The sequence below is a fragment of the Ogataea philodendri genome, assembly GCF_020536065.1.
Source record: "Ogataea philodendri strain CBS6075 chromosome Unknown scaffold8, whole genome shotgun sequence".
NCBI lineage: Eukaryota > Fungi > Ascomycota > Pichiomycetes > Pichiales > Pichiaceae > Ogataea > Ogataea philodendri.
The window spans coordinates 16445-32551 of record NW_025764223.1 but is presented as its reverse complement, the minus strand read 5'-3'; the positions used below and the strand labels follow the sequence as shown (position 1 = coordinate 32551).

General features: G+C 47.0%; 18 protein-coding genes across 18 annotated transcripts; 11 read left to right on the top strand and 7 right to left on the bottom strand.

Moving 5' to 3' along the window:
* Window positions 1-9: 9 nt before the first annotated feature.
* OGAPHI_006891 (uncharacterized protein) lies at window positions 10-2085 on the bottom strand (the record flags this gene model as incomplete). Its single annotated transcript, XM_046208227.1, has 1 exon — window positions 10-2085. One exon carries the CDS (start codon window positions 2083-2085, stop codon window positions 10-12), a length of 2076 nt encoding a protein of 691 aa, XP_046058008.1.
* On the top strand, window positions 1077-1816 carry OGAPHI_006892 (uncharacterized protein; the record flags this gene model as incomplete). The annotated part of the gene is made up of 3 exons (XM_046208228.1): window positions 1077-1106; window positions 1228-1518; window positions 1610-1816. The coding sequence occupies 3 exons, from the start codon at window positions 1077-1079 to the stop codon at window positions 1814-1816; spliced, it is 528 nt and encodes a 175-aa protein (XP_046058009.1).
* Window positions 2086-2322: 237 nt separating the features above from the next.
* Window positions 2323-3228, top strand: OGAPHI_006890 (uncharacterized protein; the record flags this gene model as incomplete). Its single annotated transcript, XM_046208224.1, has 1 exon — window positions 2323-3228. One exon carries the CDS (start codon window positions 2323-2325, stop codon window positions 3226-3228), a length of 906 nt encoding a protein of 301 aa, XP_046058007.1.
* Window positions 3229-3366: 138 nt separating this feature from the next.
* On the top strand, window positions 3367-3813 carry OGAPHI_006889 (uncharacterized protein; the record flags this gene model as incomplete). The annotated part of the gene is made up of 1 exon (XM_046208223.1): window positions 3367-3813. The coding sequence occupies one exon, from the start codon at window positions 3367-3369 to the stop codon at window positions 3811-3813; it is 447 nt and encodes a 148-aa protein (XP_046058006.1).
* Window positions 3814-4170: 357 nt separating this feature from the next.
* Window positions 4171-6729, top strand: OGAPHI_006887 (uncharacterized protein; the record flags this gene model as incomplete). Its single annotated transcript, XM_046208221.1, has 3 exons — window positions 4171-5195; window positions 5343-5738; window positions 5814-6729. The coding sequence occupies 3 exons, from the start codon at window positions 4171-4173 to the stop codon at window positions 6727-6729; spliced, it is 2337 nt and encodes a 778-aa protein (XP_046058004.1).
* OGAPHI_006888 (uncharacterized protein) lies at window positions 4338-4580 on the bottom strand (the record flags this gene model as incomplete). Its single annotated transcript, XM_046208222.1, has 1 exon — window positions 4338-4580. One exon carries the CDS (start codon window positions 4578-4580, stop codon window positions 4338-4340), a length of 243 nt encoding a protein of 80 aa, XP_046058005.1.
* Window positions 5335-6744, bottom strand: OGAPHI_006886 (uncharacterized protein; the record flags this gene model as incomplete). The annotated part of the gene is made up of 1 exon (XM_046208220.1): window positions 5335-6744. One exon carries the CDS (start codon window positions 6742-6744, stop codon window positions 5335-5337), a length of 1410 nt encoding a protein of 469 aa, XP_046058003.1.
* Window positions 6745-6953: 209 nt separating this feature from the next.
* Window positions 6954-8324, bottom strand: OGAPHI_006884 (uncharacterized protein; the record flags this gene model as incomplete). Its single annotated transcript, XM_046208218.1, has 3 exons — window positions 6954-7361; window positions 7674-8232; window positions 8311-8324. 3 exons carry the CDS (start codon window positions 8322-8324, stop codon window positions 6954-6956), a joined length of 981 nt encoding a protein of 326 aa, XP_046058001.1.
* Window positions 7656-8249, top strand: OGAPHI_006885 (uncharacterized protein; the record flags this gene model as incomplete). Its single annotated transcript, XM_046208219.1, has 1 exon — window positions 7656-8249. The coding sequence occupies one exon, from the start codon at window positions 7656-7658 to the stop codon at window positions 8247-8249; it is 594 nt and encodes a 197-aa protein (XP_046058002.1).
* A 15-nt stretch (window positions 8325-8339) lies between the features above and the next one.
* Window positions 8340-8669, top strand: OGAPHI_006883 (uncharacterized protein; the record flags this gene model as incomplete). The annotated part of the gene is made up of 1 exon (XM_046208217.1): window positions 8340-8669. One exon carries the CDS (start codon window positions 8340-8342, stop codon window positions 8667-8669), a length of 330 nt encoding a protein of 109 aa, XP_046058000.1.
* On the bottom strand, window positions 8367-8690 carry OGAPHI_006882 (uncharacterized protein; the record flags this gene model as incomplete). The annotated part of the gene is made up of 1 exon (XM_046208216.1): window positions 8367-8690. The coding sequence occupies one exon, from the start codon at window positions 8688-8690 to the stop codon at window positions 8367-8369; it is 324 nt and encodes a 107-aa protein (XP_046057999.1).
* A 155-nt stretch (window positions 8691-8845) lies between these two features.
* Window positions 8846-10825, bottom strand: OGAPHI_006879 (uncharacterized protein; the record flags this gene model as incomplete). Its single annotated transcript, XM_046208212.1, has 1 exon — window positions 8846-10825. The coding sequence occupies one exon, from the start codon at window positions 10823-10825 to the stop codon at window positions 8846-8848; it is 1980 nt and encodes a 659-aa protein (XP_046057996.1).
* OGAPHI_006881 (uncharacterized protein) lies at window positions 8907-9548 on the top strand (the record flags this gene model as incomplete). Its single annotated transcript, XM_046208215.1, has 2 exons — window positions 8907-9065; window positions 9129-9548. The coding sequence occupies 2 exons, from the start codon at window positions 8907-8909 to the stop codon at window positions 9546-9548; spliced, it is 579 nt and encodes a 192-aa protein (XP_046057998.1).
* OGAPHI_006880 (uncharacterized protein) lies at window positions 9737-10723 on the top strand (the record flags this gene model as incomplete). The annotated part of the gene is made up of 2 exons (XM_046208213.1): window positions 9737-9883; window positions 10019-10723. The coding sequence occupies 2 exons, from the start codon at window positions 9737-9739 to the stop codon at window positions 10721-10723; spliced, it is 852 nt and encodes a 283-aa protein (XP_046057997.1).
* A 140-nt stretch (window positions 10826-10965) lies between the features above and the next one.
* Window positions 10966-13227, bottom strand: OGAPHI_006876 (uncharacterized protein; the record flags this gene model as incomplete). The annotated part of the gene is made up of 1 exon (XM_046208209.1): window positions 10966-13227. The coding sequence occupies one exon, from the start codon at window positions 13225-13227 to the stop codon at window positions 10966-10968; it is 2262 nt and encodes a 753-aa protein (XP_046057993.1).
* Window positions 11564-11938, top strand: OGAPHI_006878 (uncharacterized protein; the record flags this gene model as incomplete). The annotated part of the gene is made up of 1 exon (XM_046208211.1): window positions 11564-11938. The coding sequence occupies one exon, from the start codon at window positions 11564-11566 to the stop codon at window positions 11936-11938; it is 375 nt and encodes a 124-aa protein (XP_046057995.1).
* Window positions 12008-12795, top strand: OGAPHI_006877 (uncharacterized protein; the record flags this gene model as incomplete). The annotated part of the gene is made up of 2 exons (XM_046208210.1): window positions 12008-12025; window positions 12406-12795. 2 exons carry the CDS (start codon window positions 12008-12010, stop codon window positions 12793-12795), a joined length of 408 nt encoding a protein of 135 aa, XP_046057994.1.
* A 488-nt stretch (window positions 13228-13715) lies between the features above and the next one.
* Window positions 13716-15959, top strand: OGAPHI_006875 (uncharacterized protein; the record flags this gene model as incomplete). The annotated part of the gene is made up of 2 exons (XM_046208208.1): window positions 13716-14599; window positions 14660-15959. The coding sequence occupies 2 exons, from the start codon at window positions 13716-13718 to the stop codon at window positions 15957-15959; spliced, it is 2184 nt and encodes a 727-aa protein (XP_046057992.1).
* Window positions 15960-16107: the final 148 nt, after the last annotated feature.

The following is a 16107-nucleotide window of genomic DNA, read 5'->3' as shown; positions in this document are numbered from 1 at the left end:
ACCATTATATTATTTGCGTTTAGCCAAGCAGAGCTGGTGGTGGTGTAGTTCCCCATTTGTAAAGAAATCGACAGTATTCTCCGGCAATTGCACTTGAGAGTACTTCTCGTGCAGCTTCGTGTAGCCGTCAGCCACTTTTGAACTCACTTGCGCATATTTTTCGTGATTGACAACAGATTGGGTATATGGGTGTCCTTTTAGAGCGGTCAAGTATTTGTCCACAAAAATAGCCAAAAGATTGTACTTTTGAAGAGTCCATGACTTCAACTTCTGGTACCAGGCACTTGAATCGAGAGCTTTGTAGTATTCGGTAGTGATGTTTCCAATGAGAGTGATCTCGTTGGCTGGGATGTAGACAAGTTTGTCGATTCCGTGACTGTTTTCTGTGTCGATAAAGTCTTCGCAATGGACCAGCTCCCAACCACTCACCGTTGAAGAGCCATCAAACACTTGGACCTCTCCCATCTCCGTGTCCACGGGCATGTTCAAGTCAACGTAGTAGTCGCAATCTTTGAAGTCGATCACCATTTCTGGATTATATTTGTTCTCGTTGTTGTATCCTGTAGGTTTTGCAGATGTAGACTTGAACAAGTCAGACCACGAATTGGTAGCTGGTTCAGCAAAGTCACCAGGCAGCATTCCACGGAATCCATTCTCGACAAATCTTAGCCGTTGGTTGGAGTGTAGGAAGAAAGAGGACGGATAATGGTACCATTCTCTTCCAATGCAGACATTCTCAATAACGTCCAGTTTGGAGGACGGTAAATGTCTGAACAAAGCCAGCGGAGAACCGTAGTTTGAGTCGAGAGAGATAATTCGCAGGACAGAAATGGAAACAACAGTGATGAAAAGCACAAGTTTTGAGAGAAGCGTAAACGTTTTGGCCAACAGGTATGAATCACCAAAGAGGTGAGTTATTTGTGCGGCGAAAAACGATGCTGTCAAAGTGATGAGCGGATAGATTGGGTACAGGAATCTCTCTTCTTTGTGTGGCTGAGAAAAGAAGATGGCACACCACACCAAGATAGGCAACTGGATTGTTTTGATTTGTCTGAGATTGAACTTTTCAAACGAGAATGGAGAAAGCAAGCCCAAAACAGCCAGAGGTAGCACAAAGTTGAAATTCAGCAAAAGGTTGTGAACGTAGTAGATCAAAGGCTCAGTTCCGAAAATGTGTGGACCTGTTGTTTCTGCGGAGTGGAGCACGTTGTACAACACAATGTTTAGTGGAACAAACGTTGTTTCTCTGTAGAACAATGTATCGATTTGCAGAACAGAGATGGAGACAAACAAAATAGATGCGAAACTAAGAGCTCCGTACATGAGCAATTGGGAGTATCCACTTCTTGTGACCTGAGTGAGAAAAACATGAACCGCAAATGGAACGATCAAGGCCAAGGAAAATGGCCAGCCCAAAAGACCTCCCACGGTGGTTGCCAACACTGCCAAGGTAAAGTGTCTTTTTTTCGTAATCATCGACTCGGTGTACATGTGGTTGAGAAGCTTAAGACTCTCATCGTACTCAGACCGTTTTGATTTGACGACTGTTTTCAGTTTTTCGTTGATGTTTTTCTGGATTTTGAAAATGAACCTGTCGTATTTCAGATAGTTGACAATTGCGGCCGTTGCCACGAGGGTGAGAATCATGCTGAACGAGCTTGGCAGCAAGCTTATCGACGCATGGGACATTCCCGGGTTGACTGCCTGGAAAATGAGGAACCAGTTTGATAGGTCCTTGGAGATGTATTTCAAGGTGTTAGCCAGATGGATTTCTGCAGCTGCTGTTGACAGAGCAATTGTGAGTCTCACAAGGTAAAACTGAACATATGGAGGAATAACGAGGTTCGAAGCGACCAGTTCGAGCCATTGGAGCGGTCTGTTGAAAACAGTGAACGGTAATAAATAGGCATATGATCTGATTGCGTATTCTGGAGAATATTCCCACGTTTGTTTGCCAAACAGTCTTGTGATCAGATTCAAAGGTTCCCAGTAGTTGAAGACTTCGTCACAATCGGACAGGATTCCGTAAAATGCCTGTAACGATCGGGAAATCAACAATATTAGGATGAACAACAAGGAAGGCATAACAAAACAAGATGAAAAATAAATAAAGATGGGAGATTATTTAAGGTATTTTTAATTGCAGGAAATTGGCCGTTGAAATCGACCTGTATGGATAGCAATCGTTGTCAGACCTTGCACAATGTGCAATCGAGCTGTTTGGCCCATTTTAGCGCCCAGTTTTAATCAATCCGGCTTAAGCTCCCATATAAGACGATCGACCCAAATAAATAAATCTCTCCGCTCTATACTTTTCCGATAATGTCAGTGAAGATTGCTACCAAGACGCAGGTGGAAACCGTTTTAGACAAGTACGATACATTTCTATTTGATTGTGACGGTGTTTTATGGTTAGGTAACCATCTTTTGCCCAGCGTCGTGGAGACTCTGACTCTTCTGCGGTCGCATGGTAAAAAGGTTATTTTCGTGACAAATAATTCAACAAAGTCCAGAGCAGACTATGTGCATAAGTTTGAAAAGTTCGGTATCAAGGCTTCCAGTGACGAGATCTTCAGTAGTTCCTATGCTACCGCTGTTTATGTGGACAGTATCTTGAAACTTCCAAAGGACAAGAAGGTCTGGGTTCTTGGTGGTTCAGGTATTCAAGATGAACTGAAGTTGGTTGGATACGAGTCAATTGGCGGATCGGATCCAACTTACAACAAAGAGTTAGATTTAGACGATCCAGAGTCTCCGATCTATCATCTGGATCCACAGGTCGGGGCTGTTGTTGTTGGATTAGATACTAAGATCAACTACTTCAAATCTGCCGTTACTATGCAGTATTTGAACAATCCAGAGATTCCGTTTTTGGCTACCAACATCGATTCTACATACCCTCATAAGGGTCTGAAACTTCCCGGAGCAGGAACTTGTGTCGAAACTATTGCGTGTGCCTCCGGTAGAAAGCCGTTGACGAGCTGTGGAAAGCCAAATCCAAGTATGATGGATGCGATTGTTAAAGCGCATAAAATAGATAGAAGTCGGTCGATCATGGTCGGAGACCGGTTGAACACCGATATGAAGTTTGGAAGAGAAGGCGGACTGGCAACATTGCTTGTTCTGACTGGAATTGAGACCGTGCAAACTCTCAACCAGCTGGAAAAAGACGTGCAACCAACTTACTACTCCGAAAAATTGGGCGATCTTTTCGAGCTGCTGCAATAAAAAAAAATTGTATTATCGACGCGACGGCGCAATTTTTATAACATTTATATCAACGTTCTATCTCAAGTAATAGAGGACACGCTAGCAAGAGTTCAAAGGTACGCGCTTTAGTTACTTTGGAATTTTTGGCAATTGAGAATGTCCGTCACCCAAGAGACTCTGGAGAACTCAGAGTTGATCAACTGGACGATTTTCCAGGAACTTTTGCTCATGGATGAAGATGAGGAGGGGTTTGCCGTTTCTCTAGTTAAGACGTTTGTGGAACAGGCCACGGGAATCTTTCAGGAGATTTTGGACCTGTTGAACGTTTCTAGCCCTTCAGACGACGATCTAAAACGGATTTCTTCCCTGGGCCACTACCTTAAAGGTTCTGCTGCCGCCTTGGGATTGCAGGTTGTCCAACAGGAGTGCGAGAGAATTCAGAACTACGGAAATAAGATCAATTTCGACGATTATGAACCGGCCGCAACGGCCAAGTCCTCGTCCGATTGGGTTGAGTGCATTCGCTCAGCGTACACAAACGCGTTGGAAGGTTACGAGAAGAGCAAGAAGTTATTAAGCGAGTTCTTTGACGAGGAGTTATAACCAGCTCCACCATTATTGATGACTATATAGTTGTGACGGCTCACTTTTGATTAATGCGTATTTCCCATTCCAGGGTGATGAAATCTCCTTTATTAAGAGTAATCTATTCTTCTTTATCGCTCTTGACATTGTTCTCAACAAACGAGTAACCGAGAACAAGTCCCATGGCTATGAGACCAAACGAAATGGCCAGCGTATTTAGTTGAGTATCGGTAATCATCGGACTTGGCCTTTTTAACACGTTGTATTTCAACCAACAACAATTTCCACCAAAATGTAATATTTTCTCGCTTGGCCGATCGACCTTATTATTTAAAGGGAATAGAGCCGGGGAAACTTTTTCTCCACCTTTTCATTATGTCTCGTAAACTGACTTTTATCCCAGGACCAATCGAATTCAGCGACAATGTGCTCAATGCCATGTCCACTCCATCGCAGTCGCACGGCTCGCCCGAATTCACAGCTGTTTTCCAAGAAGCGCTTAAAAATACCCGAAAAGTGTTTAAATCCACTGACCCGAACTCTCAAGGCTTTGTGATCTCCGGATCCGGAACTCTGGGATGGGAAATCGTCGGGGCCAATTTGCTCTCCAAGTCCGAGTCTGCCCTTGTTGTGTCCACCGGTTTCTTCTCGGAGCACTTTGCCGAGGCCTTGCAGGTGTACACCGACAACGTTGACATCATTGGTGCAGAGGTGTTTGGCGACGAGGTGAAGGCCGAAGCAATCGAGTCCAAGCTCAAGTCCAAGAAGTATGACGTGATCACCATCACTCACACCGACACTTCTTCTGGTGTCCTGTCCAATTTGGAGGAAATCTCCGCTCTGGTCAAAAAGGTGTCTCCAGAGACTTTAATTGTGGTTGATGCAGTCTGTGCCACAGCTTGTGAGAACCTCGAGTTCGACAAGTGGGGGATCGATTACGTTCTGACCGGATCCCAAAAGGCTCTGGGATGTCCTTCCGGGTTGTCTATTTCTTATGCTTCCAAACGTGCTTTGGATAAGGCATTTGCTTCCAAACCTGCTTCCTATTATGCCTCGCTCCAACATTGGTTGCCAATCATGAAATCGTACGAGAGCGGAAACGCTGCTTACTACGCCACCCCGGCTATCCAATTGGTCCATGCCTACAATGTTGCTTTGAAGGAGGTCTTGGCTACCACCCTGGACGACAGAATCAAGGCCCATGCCGAGGCTTCGGACAAGTTCAAGAACAAGCTCGAGAAACTCGGCGTCAAGTTGGTTCCTGTTTCCAGAAAAGTGGCTGCTCACGGTCTCACCACCGCTTACTACCCCGATGGTGTTGATGGTAACAAGTTCCTTGCCAAGGTTAGAGACTACGGTTTCACTCTGGCGACCGGAATCTACAAGGATTACAAGACCAAGTACTTCAGAGTTGGACACATGGGTGTCAGCGCTGTTGGCGAACGGAAACAGGAACTCGACGAATGTTTCGAGGCCATTGAAAAGGCTCTGAAGGAGTCCAAGAATTAAAACTCTTTATATTCTTTTATTCAATATTTATTAAACAGACAATGGGAATTGGCCAGCCCAGTCGGAGATCTCCTGCTTGAGAGCAGTGACCTCTGGCAGCTTGGTGACGATCTTGGCCTTGAAGTCCTTCAATTTGTTGGCCTCGATTGGCAAACTGGTCTGGACCTCCTTGGCGATCTTGATGGCTCTGTCAATGTAATCAACAACCTTGACAAAGTCCTGCTCAGAAAGACCTCTGGTGGTCATTGCAGGAGCTCCAATTCTAACACCTCCTGGAACAAGAGCAGACTTGTCACCTGGAATGGAGTTCTTGTTCAATGCAATATTGATCTGCTCGCAAACAGCTTCAATACGAGCACCATCGATTCCCTTGTCTCTGAGGTTGACCAACACCATGTGCGAGTCGGTACCGTCAGAAACAAGCTTGTAGCCGAGTTTCTTGAACTCTGTCTCTAAAGCCTTGGCGTTCTTCAACACTTGCTCCTGGTACTCTCTGTACTCTGGGGTAGCAGCTTGTTTCAAAGCAGTGGCCAAGGCAGAAATCGTGTGGTTGTGAGGACCACCCTGGTGACCTGGGAACACAGAGAAGTTGATAGGGTTCTCAAGATCGTAGTAGATCTCCTTTCCGGTCTTTGGATTCACGGATCTAACACCCTTTCTGAAGAAAATCATAGCACCACGTGGACCTCTCAAGGACTTGTGGGTGGTGGTGGTGACAATATCGGCGTACTCGAATGGAGATGGAATCACGCCTGCTGCTATCAAACCGGAGATGTGAGCCATGTCAACAACAAGATAGGCACCAACCTTGTCTGCGATCTGTCTCATTCTCTTGTAATCGATCAATCTGCAGTAAGCAGAAGTACCAGCAACCAAAACCTTTGGTCTGTACAAAACGGCGGTCTTTTCCAGCATATCGTAGTCGATGATTCCGGTCTCAAGGTTCACTCTGTATGGCATGGTCTCGAAATAGGTGGAAACTGCAGAAATCTTTCTGGTGTCTGTTTGGTAACCATGGGAAAGATGGCCTCCGTGAGGAAGATCCAGTCCCATCAATCTCTCATGAGGCTTCATGATGGCCTGGTAAACTTGCAAGTTGGCTGGAGATCCAGAAAGAGATTGAACATTCACACCCCATTTGTCTGCATCAAGGTTGAAAGCTTTCAAAGCTCTGGCCTGACAGAGCAGCTCCATTCTGTCGATGTGCTCGTTACCACCGTAGTATCTGGCACCAGGGTAACCCTCGGAGTACTTGTTGCACATTGGAGATCCCAAGGCATCAAACACAGCAGTAGAGGTGAAGTTCTCAGAAGCAATCAGAACAATCGAGTGTCTCTGTCTTTCGATCTCATCCTGGATGATGGAGGCGACCTCAGGGTCGATGTCTTTCAAATGGCCTTCGACGAGTTGTCTGTGGGAGTTTGAAAGGGCGTACGACATGATTTAATTAGTTAATAAAGAAATTATTAGCTCTGAGTCTTTATTAATTTCTCGGTGACTGGAAAATTGCAAAGAAGCGTGATCGCCATAGTAACGAGACGGACGCTTTTTTAGAAAAACACATGACCGGTAAATTCACCGCTCGTTGCTAGGACAATCACATCGTCGCTACAGTATCTAGTTCTCTCTTTATTACCACATATATCCAATTAACGGTAGGATTTTTGGAATCTGGCTCTGGCACCACGACCACCAAACTTCTTTGGCTCCATTCTTCTAGCATCAGCAATCAACAAGGTTCTGTCGTAGGAAGTGAAAACCTTCTTGAGTTCGTTCTTGCTGGACTCATCAACGTACTTGGCTGTGAAAGCAATCAATCCTTTAGCAATGGCCTGTCTGATAGCGTAAACTTGAGAAACGTGACCACCACCGGTGACCTTGATTCTGATGTCCAAACCAGCAAACTTGTCAAGACCAACAAGAAGCAAAGGCTCGTAAACTTTGTGTCTAAGGATTTCTGGCTCCACAAGGGTGATTGGAACACCGTTAACCTTGATGAGACCTTTTCCCTTCTTAACGTGAGCCACAGCAGTAGCGTTCTTCTTCTTACCAAAAGTCTGTTTTGTTAGTCAACTATGATCGTTGGAGAGCGATTCCACTTACCTGAACGGATTCTTTTGGAGCAGCGGTAGACATGTTGATAATGTTGAATGTAGAACTAATTATTTTTCGCTAGTTTGAGTGTGAAAAATTTTAGGCACCCTTACACGGGGGATCAAAGGTTAAAAGGTGGAAAAAAACAGGAGAAATGTGACTGCGTTTTCTTTCCTGGTCCCGCGTTCGTGCTCGTGCGAATTTTTTCAATATTGAAAATTTTCCTGTATACCAAAAACTCTTAAGGTTAACCACAGATGGCTATCGCAAAGAACCTCCCAATCCTTAAGAACCACTTCAGAAAGCACTGGCAGGAAAGAGTCAGAGTCCACTTGGACCAAGCTGGAAAGAAGGTTTCTAGAAGACAAGCCAGAGCTGCTAAGTCTGCCAAGTTGGCTCCTAAGCCAATCGACTCTCTTAGACCAGTTGTCAGAGCCCCAACCATCAAATACAACAGAAAGGTGAGAGCCGGTAAGGGATTCACTCTTGCTGAGCTTAAGGCCGCTGGTTTGACTGCTAAATACGCTAGAACCATTGGAATTTCCGTGGACCACAGAAGAGTTAACAGATCCACCGAGAGTTTCGAATCCAACGTTGCTAGACTCCAGAAATACAAGGACTCCTTGATCATCTTTGACAAGACCACCAAGCCTTCTGGTGAGCAAGTTTCCGTTGCTGCTGTCTTCCCAATCGAGCAGCCTGCTGTTGAATCTGAGCCAAGAGCTGTTGTTGTTCCAGAACAGACCGCATACAGAACTTTGAGACTTGCTAGATCTGAGAAGAAGTACAAGGGTATCAAAGAGAAGAGAGCCAAGGACAAGGCTGAGGCTGAGGCTGAGAAGAAGAAATAGGTTAATTGAAAGAAGTATCGTATTAAATGAGTAATATAGTCTCTGATGTATAACCATCTACTCGACGACAGTCATTCTACGGTAACAATTATGACATTATTTGGTTATTATTCGTACTTAGTCAAACAAACCGAAACCCATGTCGTCGTCTTCCTCCTCTTCAGCAGCAGAGGCCTCTTCCTCCTCGGCAGCAGCCTCTTCGGAAGCACCAGCAGCGGCACCTGGGGCGGCACCAGCAGCAGGAGCAGCACCAACGCTGAAGTTGGTCAAAAGAGCGTTCAAGTCTTGACCAGCCAAAGCCTTAGCGTAGATAGAAGCCCAGATGTTGTCGATCTCCAAATTGGCACCGGAGGTCAATTTCAAGAGGTTTTCAGCACTGATCTCGACGTCGGAGTCGGACAGGATGATGGCAGCGTATGAGAGAGCAGCTTCGGTGGACATTTTGCTTGGAATAATCAAATTAAGCACTGACTGCAGACTATTTCCTTGATGAAAAAAATTGAACATATTTTTTCTATAAAATACCAGGTCACGTGAAAAAGGTTTAGCCCTCGTACCCTAAAATGGTAGCAGATGTATGTTTAAATTATAAACTGTTACAAAAGGGCCACAAAGAGCGGCAAAAGACCGACGACGCTGGCCTTGAGAGTCGCAGCGATGTCACTTGCAGTCGAGACTGCAAACTCGGTGGAAGAGGAGCCAGATCCTGGAGCAGATGTGGAGCCGGTGATCTTGGAGCAAGGACAAGTCTCGGTGATGGTGGTTCCGTCGATCACGGTGGTGCGCACCTCGGTGGAGGCGCCAGATGGGAGCGTGGTAAGAGTGGCATCAGTCGATCCAGTGCCAGTGGTTGCGCCAGTGGAGCTGGAGTTGGAGTAGCCTAGCGAAGATCTAGAAACAACGGTCGAGAAAGTAGGCGCGGTGGTGGACTTCGCAGAGGAGGAGGAAGTACCAGACGACTTCGCAGAAGACGTAGCTGATGGTGCAGCAGAGCTGGCTTTAAAGGACGAAGAAGACGGCACAGCAGAGCTGGCTTTGGAGGAAGAAGCAGATGGCACAGCAGAGCTGGATGGACACACCTTATCGTGGGTGAGTCCTGGAAGCTTGACATGGAACACCAAAGCCTGGTTGTCAAGATTGAACCCAGAACTATCCTTGTATGGGAATTGGCCGAAGTTCATGAATCCGTTTTGGGTGATAAAGTCGTCATCCGAGACAGTAAGTAAGAAATACTCGTCAGTGGTGCATTGGACTGGAACCAAAGTGATACCTTCCCATTTCTCATTCAACAAAGTGTAGTCGTCCTCGCCACCGTTGTGGAGGCCGAACTTCTGGAGCTCAGTCTCGTTGTTGTAGTTGAGGAAAGAGTAGTACTTGGCTGGAGTGATATCGGAGTCCAGATTTCCCTTCTTGGAAGCAATCTTGTCGCCTTCTCCGTCGTATTTGCCAGCAACGTTGGTCGCGTTGGCAATCGAGTAGATGTCAGCATGTCTGTAGATAGACGCGGTGTTGGACTGGCCTCTACCGTGGTTGCTATCTCTGGCAAGAACGAGGAAGATCTCGTCGGTCACGTAAACGATTTCGGACTGAGCAGCGGTTCTTGGGTTCTTGTCGTCGCTGTAGTCAGGATCGTTGTAAGTTGGTAGCTGGAAAACGTACTCGCCAACCAGAGTAGGAGTGGACCCACTGACGTCGTACTTGACCATTCTGGCGTTCGAACTGGTGTACTTTTTGTTTCCACCTTCTTGCATAGCAGCAGATTGCAACAGAGCGAAAAGATACTTTCCGTCAGGAGAAAGAGCAGCACCCTCGAAACCTTGGTTGTTTGCTCTTCCGGAGTCTGGGTCCCCGGTGTCGTAGGTCTCGTAAATTGGAGGAGAATCGGCATTGAACGACTGCTCGTTGTTTCTGTAAGGAACAATTGCATCTGGAGGCAGAGTGAAGTCGATCAGAGTTCCGTTGGAGTCGAACTTGTACAAGCCAGGGCCGTACTCGTCGGTAATCCAGAAGCCGTTGTTGATGTCACCCTCAACCAATCTAAGAGCCTCAGGGTCCAAGCAAACGTAGGTAGTGGTTTTTCCCGAGTCGAGATCTGCTCCAAAGCCGTTTCCAACAAAAGCAGAGGCAGGCAGAGTGTAGCCGTTTTGCTCGAGAGTGGTGTTGCAATCCAGACCAGTCATGAAGTCTCCGTTGAAATCTTTCAACAAAATGGTGTCCTGGTAGTCCCAGACCAGATTTTGCGAGGAAGAACTGTTCAATGGGGTGAACTTGGCACCGTACTTATGGATTCTAGGAACAAAGTTCAAAGTACCATTGGTGTTCCATCCTCTATCAGGAAGATTGTAGGTAACGAAGCTGTAGACTCCGTTGGAAACGGACAACGAAGGCTCTTGCAAAGCAACCGAGGAACCAAAAGAAATGGTGTCTTTGTACTTATCAACGGAGTCACCGGGAGCAAAACCATACCCAACTAATCCAAAATTGACATACTCGTCATTACCAACGTAAACGGAGTCGGCAGCGAGAGCGGCGGAAATAAGCGAAAGACACGCCACAAGCGAAATACTAAACTTCATTAAGGGACTACCACAAGTCTCGAGGCTCCATATTTATTCTGTATCCAGGGAAATAAAAATAAGCCGCACAACGCTAAACCGGGGAATACCACGTGCCGGTACAAAAATATAGAAGCATATGCACGTATCTAGGCCGAGGTTCAGATTTGGAGAGTGCTCATGTGACGCTGTTTAGGAGGCTTTGTGCAAACCCAGGTGGAAGCGTACATGTTGATACGGTCGATGCTTTTTCCTGGCTCACGAATTCCCGCCGGGTGGCAGATGTAGCCTCTGTCTTGGAAATTTTTGATATACCACGGATGGGTGGATGCGGACCTCAACAGAACCCTGCCACCATGTGCTAATGCTTCGTTCAATGCGGCAATTTCCTCGTCTGCTTCTTTCCCTTCGGGGTCAAACCAGTCCATGTGGTCCATTATTACCGCAACGGTCAAAGAATGTTTCGTAAGTCGGGCAAAAACATCGTTTAGGTAGTCGGTATGCAGACGCACATTGTCTATTGGCGAATTCTTTCCTGAAAAGCTCTTGTATGCCGTTTTGGTCAGGTAATCTGGACAATTGGTCTCGGAGTATCTTCCTTTTAAGGTCAAGTAATAGAAGTAGTTATCCGAGGAGATCAATGACCGAGTAATCACCGGGTCCAACGTGTCCACCACGTATTTGATCACAGAAGGTCCCATCATAGCTGCTTGGTTAGCCGGAACACCCAGTGCTTTCCACAGAAAAATAGGATTGCCGATGAGCAGCTTGGAAACAATGGGGTTGAACAGGGTCGGCTTAATCTTGTCGTCCCAGATCCGTTTCTGTTCCTCGATTGTCTTCGCCGTACACAGATCGTCAACGTCTGCAGTGACTCCACAGATTTTGAACACATACCGCGCCATTCTCAACGCCCATTTGGAAAAGCCTGTATCGTACAAGCCACGGCCATCCACGTTGAAGGTCTTCTCTCCTTTGGCATACCAGTACTGGAACGCATTGGAGGACATGTGGGGTGCCATCTTGGTGACCAGCAGCTCGTTGAAGCCCTCGATCTTGCCCAGACCAAACATTTTCCAGATCTCCTCTCTTTTCAGCGACTTGAATGCAGCCAGCTTCAGTTCCATCAGATGACCCTGGCACGGGTTCAGGTCGACTCCGTGGATTCTTCTAGGTGGATCTGGTAGAGCAGCGTACGCCAAAATGTTGTCTCCGGCCGAGGTAATTGCCAACACGGTGTCTTTCGAAGATAAGTTCAGGATCTTAGCGTCTTCTCTAGGATCTTCCCATGTGAATGCGTAGATGAACTGGTTTTTGAACTGGACGTACTCGGGTCTCAATTCGTCATAGTAGACGCGGTACGCGTCGTTCTGGTAGTATATCGACGGGTATGGTAGGTTTCTGGACTGTGACTCGAGAGCAGCTTCGTGGCCCTTGCTTTTTGCAATTTCCACAGAGCTTTCAATCTCTTGCGGAGCCAGGTACGGAGACTCTGTGGCCAGCGCGTTTACACGGTGGAGCAGAGCAGGCGACCGGTCTTTGTCGCATCCGAGCCAGATGTAGTACGGGATGTTTCCAAGCCGTTTGTTGTACAAGTTCAGCGACTTGAGAGTTCCAAACCGGTATTCCAGGTAGTCTCTTCTGGCCGGGTCCAAAAAAACTCTGTCTGCTTCGAACCAGATCCGCCAGAACGTGCGGAACACCCATGGGTTGTGACGGTCGGTCATTCCACCAAGAGTGTTGACTCGGGCCAAAGAGGTAGAGTTGCTCTGGACACCAAAGTCCACGCAGCAGATGATTCCGTTCTTATGAATCATCGAGGCTATGTGGTCAACCGCACAGTGGAACGTTGGGATCATGGACAACGAGTACGAGAACGTGATCAAGTCGGCTGGAACATGGGGAACCGTGAAGTTGCACGCGTCTGCCAGCAAACAGTGCACGTTCTTCCATCCTTTCTCCTGGAACCGTTTCTCGGCCACCTCCAATAACGAGGGAGACAGGTCGATGATGTAGACGGCTTTGAAATGTTTCATCAGAGGTAGGATCGAGTTCATGTGCTCAATATTGTAGCCGGTTCCTCCGCCAACGTCGATCCAAACAAGATCCTTCGTTTTGGAAAGATGGGCAGCAGCGAGTTTCAAAGACGTTTCTCTTCCCTTCAGGAGTGTCGGTCTGGTCATGTCGTAGATCTTGGCCTGGGCCTGATAGAAAGATTCCAAAGCATCCTGCTGGGCACCGCCGTTCTTCGCCGACTTGGAAGAAGGGGTGAACGGCTTGATGAAACAGTGGTAGCAGAATTGTAAGATGACACGAAAGTTCTCGCTGTAAACAGATAACAACAGACTGGTAAAGATTCCAACAGCAATAGCATAGAAAGTGTATAGGGCAAGACCCTCCTTGGTAGACTGGATTTCCAACATGAATTACCCAAAACACCTGCAACGAATCTTACCCCTTTTATAAAACAACGTCTGCGCGTTCCAACAAAAGACCACGGGTCAGGTTTAGTCCCAGATCCAGATACGACAGTGCATGTGAATTTCGCAGGGGCTCCCGCCAAGCGTCTATCGCTGTGTCAGAAGAGTAATTCGGTGACATGTGGTAGCGTGGGTGCTGACATAACCAAAACGGAAATATGAGAAAACGTGGGGCAGGGTTAATTTGTTGGGAGATCCGGGGAATAGCCTACTGCACAGACCCAAATTTGTTGCAGACGATCGACACATAGAAGCATGGACCACTTCGACCGTATGGTTGGGAATTGACGCGGCATGCCTGTCCAGTCTGCGTCTGGTTTGTCATGGTAGTTCCAGGTGGCAGGTGTGGTGTGGTGGCAGGTGTGGCTTGATCAAATCTGGCTATAGGCGAGATATGAGCTTATCTCAGAAAAAAAGCGTTAAACTTTCCAATGACATCTCAGACACCTGTCAAGACCACAAGAAACCTCCCAAAACCAAAGTCGGCCTATCTTCCAACCAGCAAGGACTCTCCTTTGTATGCGAACCGGGAGTTCTACGACTCTGTTGCCAAAACTCACGAGAACGGGAAAAGAGAGCTGGTTGAAAAAATCACCGTTCCTATCCGGTCTGGACGGGCCTGGAAAGTCCCTAAGGGGTATGTTTGTCGTGTGGTTGCTCTAGAAGGCCCCCAGGTGGGGGACCTGAACATCTGGAGCGCCCATAATCCCAGAGAACGGCTCTGGGCAGCACGTACCAGACAGCTCCAATCTGCCCATGTTTCTGTTTACGACCGCCTGTGGTCGAATCTTCCCTATTTGAGACCTCTGTGCACCATCACTGGGGATTCTATTGCGTACGGTCAGGACGAGTGGGGTGGAAGATGTCACGATCTTTTGGGAACACGGTGTGATCCGTATGCTGAGAAGCTGCTATCTGGCCAAGATCACGACTTCCACTGCCATTCGAACTTGACACGGGCAATTCTTCCTTACGGATTGACAGAGTTTGATGTCCATGATGTGCTGAACGTGTTCCAACTCACCGGCTTGAACGAGAACGACCAGTATTTCATGGAAACCTGTCCAGCTAAAAAAGACGATTATTTCGAATTTTTCGCAGAAACAGACCTGCTGTGCGCCTTATCTGCGTGCCCGGGAGGAGATCTTTCGAAATGGGACTGGGGTGAATCTGACGGAGACTCGGGACTGGACATGACCGACTGTTGTAGACCACTTGGCGTTGAGGTTTACAAGATCACCGACGAGTCCGTTCTAAGTGGCTGGAAAGAGTCGCAACCAGTCAACTATAAAGGTCTCCATGGTTTAAAATTATCGTAAATAAAAATTATATCCATGACTAGTAGACCAATCTCCAGTCTGGAAGATTTCTATAGATTGAGGACCCTGAACAGGTACTCGAGTTGTTGCCAGGTTGTTGGCGATTATTCCATCGAGCTGTCGCGTGAATTGCTGTGGAAAGCTCTACGATCAGTGTTGCTCAACTATTCCCAGTTGTCGATTCAAGTACACCAGAAAGATGAGAAATGGGAACTTAGACTGCTGGAAAGCTACGTTTTAGACGATGTGCTCGAGATACGACCAGAAACAGAGACTCTGGAGCTGCTCAGAGAGTTTAATAAACAGACGTTCGATCTCGGCACGAAAACTCCACTTTGGAAACTCGTTCTTGTTGGAAAATCCAAGCTGCTGTTCTGTTTTGACCATCTGCTGCTCGACGGAATGTCCGGAAGAAACTTCCACGTTCTGCTGAAAGACTCTCTTAACAGAGTTCTCACCCAAACGCTCCCTGTTGATACGACTCAGCCCCTATTTGATACGTCACGTGACTCCGGATTACAGATCAACCCGGAACCAGCAGCTTTCATCGACTACGGCATCTCTGCGTCTGTTTTAACGAGAACGCTGTTGCGTGAGCTCACACCCAAATGGATCAAGTCTCTCCTACAGCGGTTCACGTCGGTTCCGTTGATCCCAGACCAGTACGTCAGAGAGGACATTCCGAGACACACGGCCAAATTTGACGAGAACATCGACCTTGTATCTTTGAGCTCCACGGAAGTGGCCAATCTGATTTCCGTTGCACGAGACCACTCCGTCAAGCTGACAGCGTTGTTTGCAATGTTGTATCACGTGGCACTGTATCCGGTAGTCGGATACAAACACACAGTTGCTACCGTTCCTGTGGACCTTCGTCGGTTTATGTACTCCAAACCAGGTCCTCCTGAGCTTGGACTGTTTATGGGAGTGCTGGAAGTTTCGTTACCCCCAATGGAAACGCTCGATGTTGTTCCGGAAGACCCCAGCTGGAATTTGGCTACTGCTATTCAGAAACAGATAGACGGTGGTTTGCCTGAGTCTCGAAGCAACATTGGACTTCTACGACTTGTTGAGAACGAAAAGTTTCTCAAATCCAAACTTGCAACCCCAAGAACCACCACTATGGAATTTTCGAATCTGGGATCTTACGCTAATAATAAGCTACAAGAGGTGAAGCTCACGAGACTAACTTTTTCACAGTCTTTGGGTCTTACAGGTGCTTATTTTGGTGTCAACATCATAGGAACAGATACCGGGATCGATCTTGTGCTTACTTCGTTACCTGAACTCAAACAGGAGCTCATGCAGACCAAGACTAGATTTTTAAGCCTAATAAGCGAAATAACGAGCAAATAAATAGATCTGGACCCTTGGTTGCAATTTATTTGTACCAATGAAAATGATTATAATCACATCTTAATACAACCTAAACCTTAATATGCTCGTTGTGAAGGACCCTTGATGCCAAGACGGGTGCTTAGAAATGCCTCTCCGGTAAAATGAG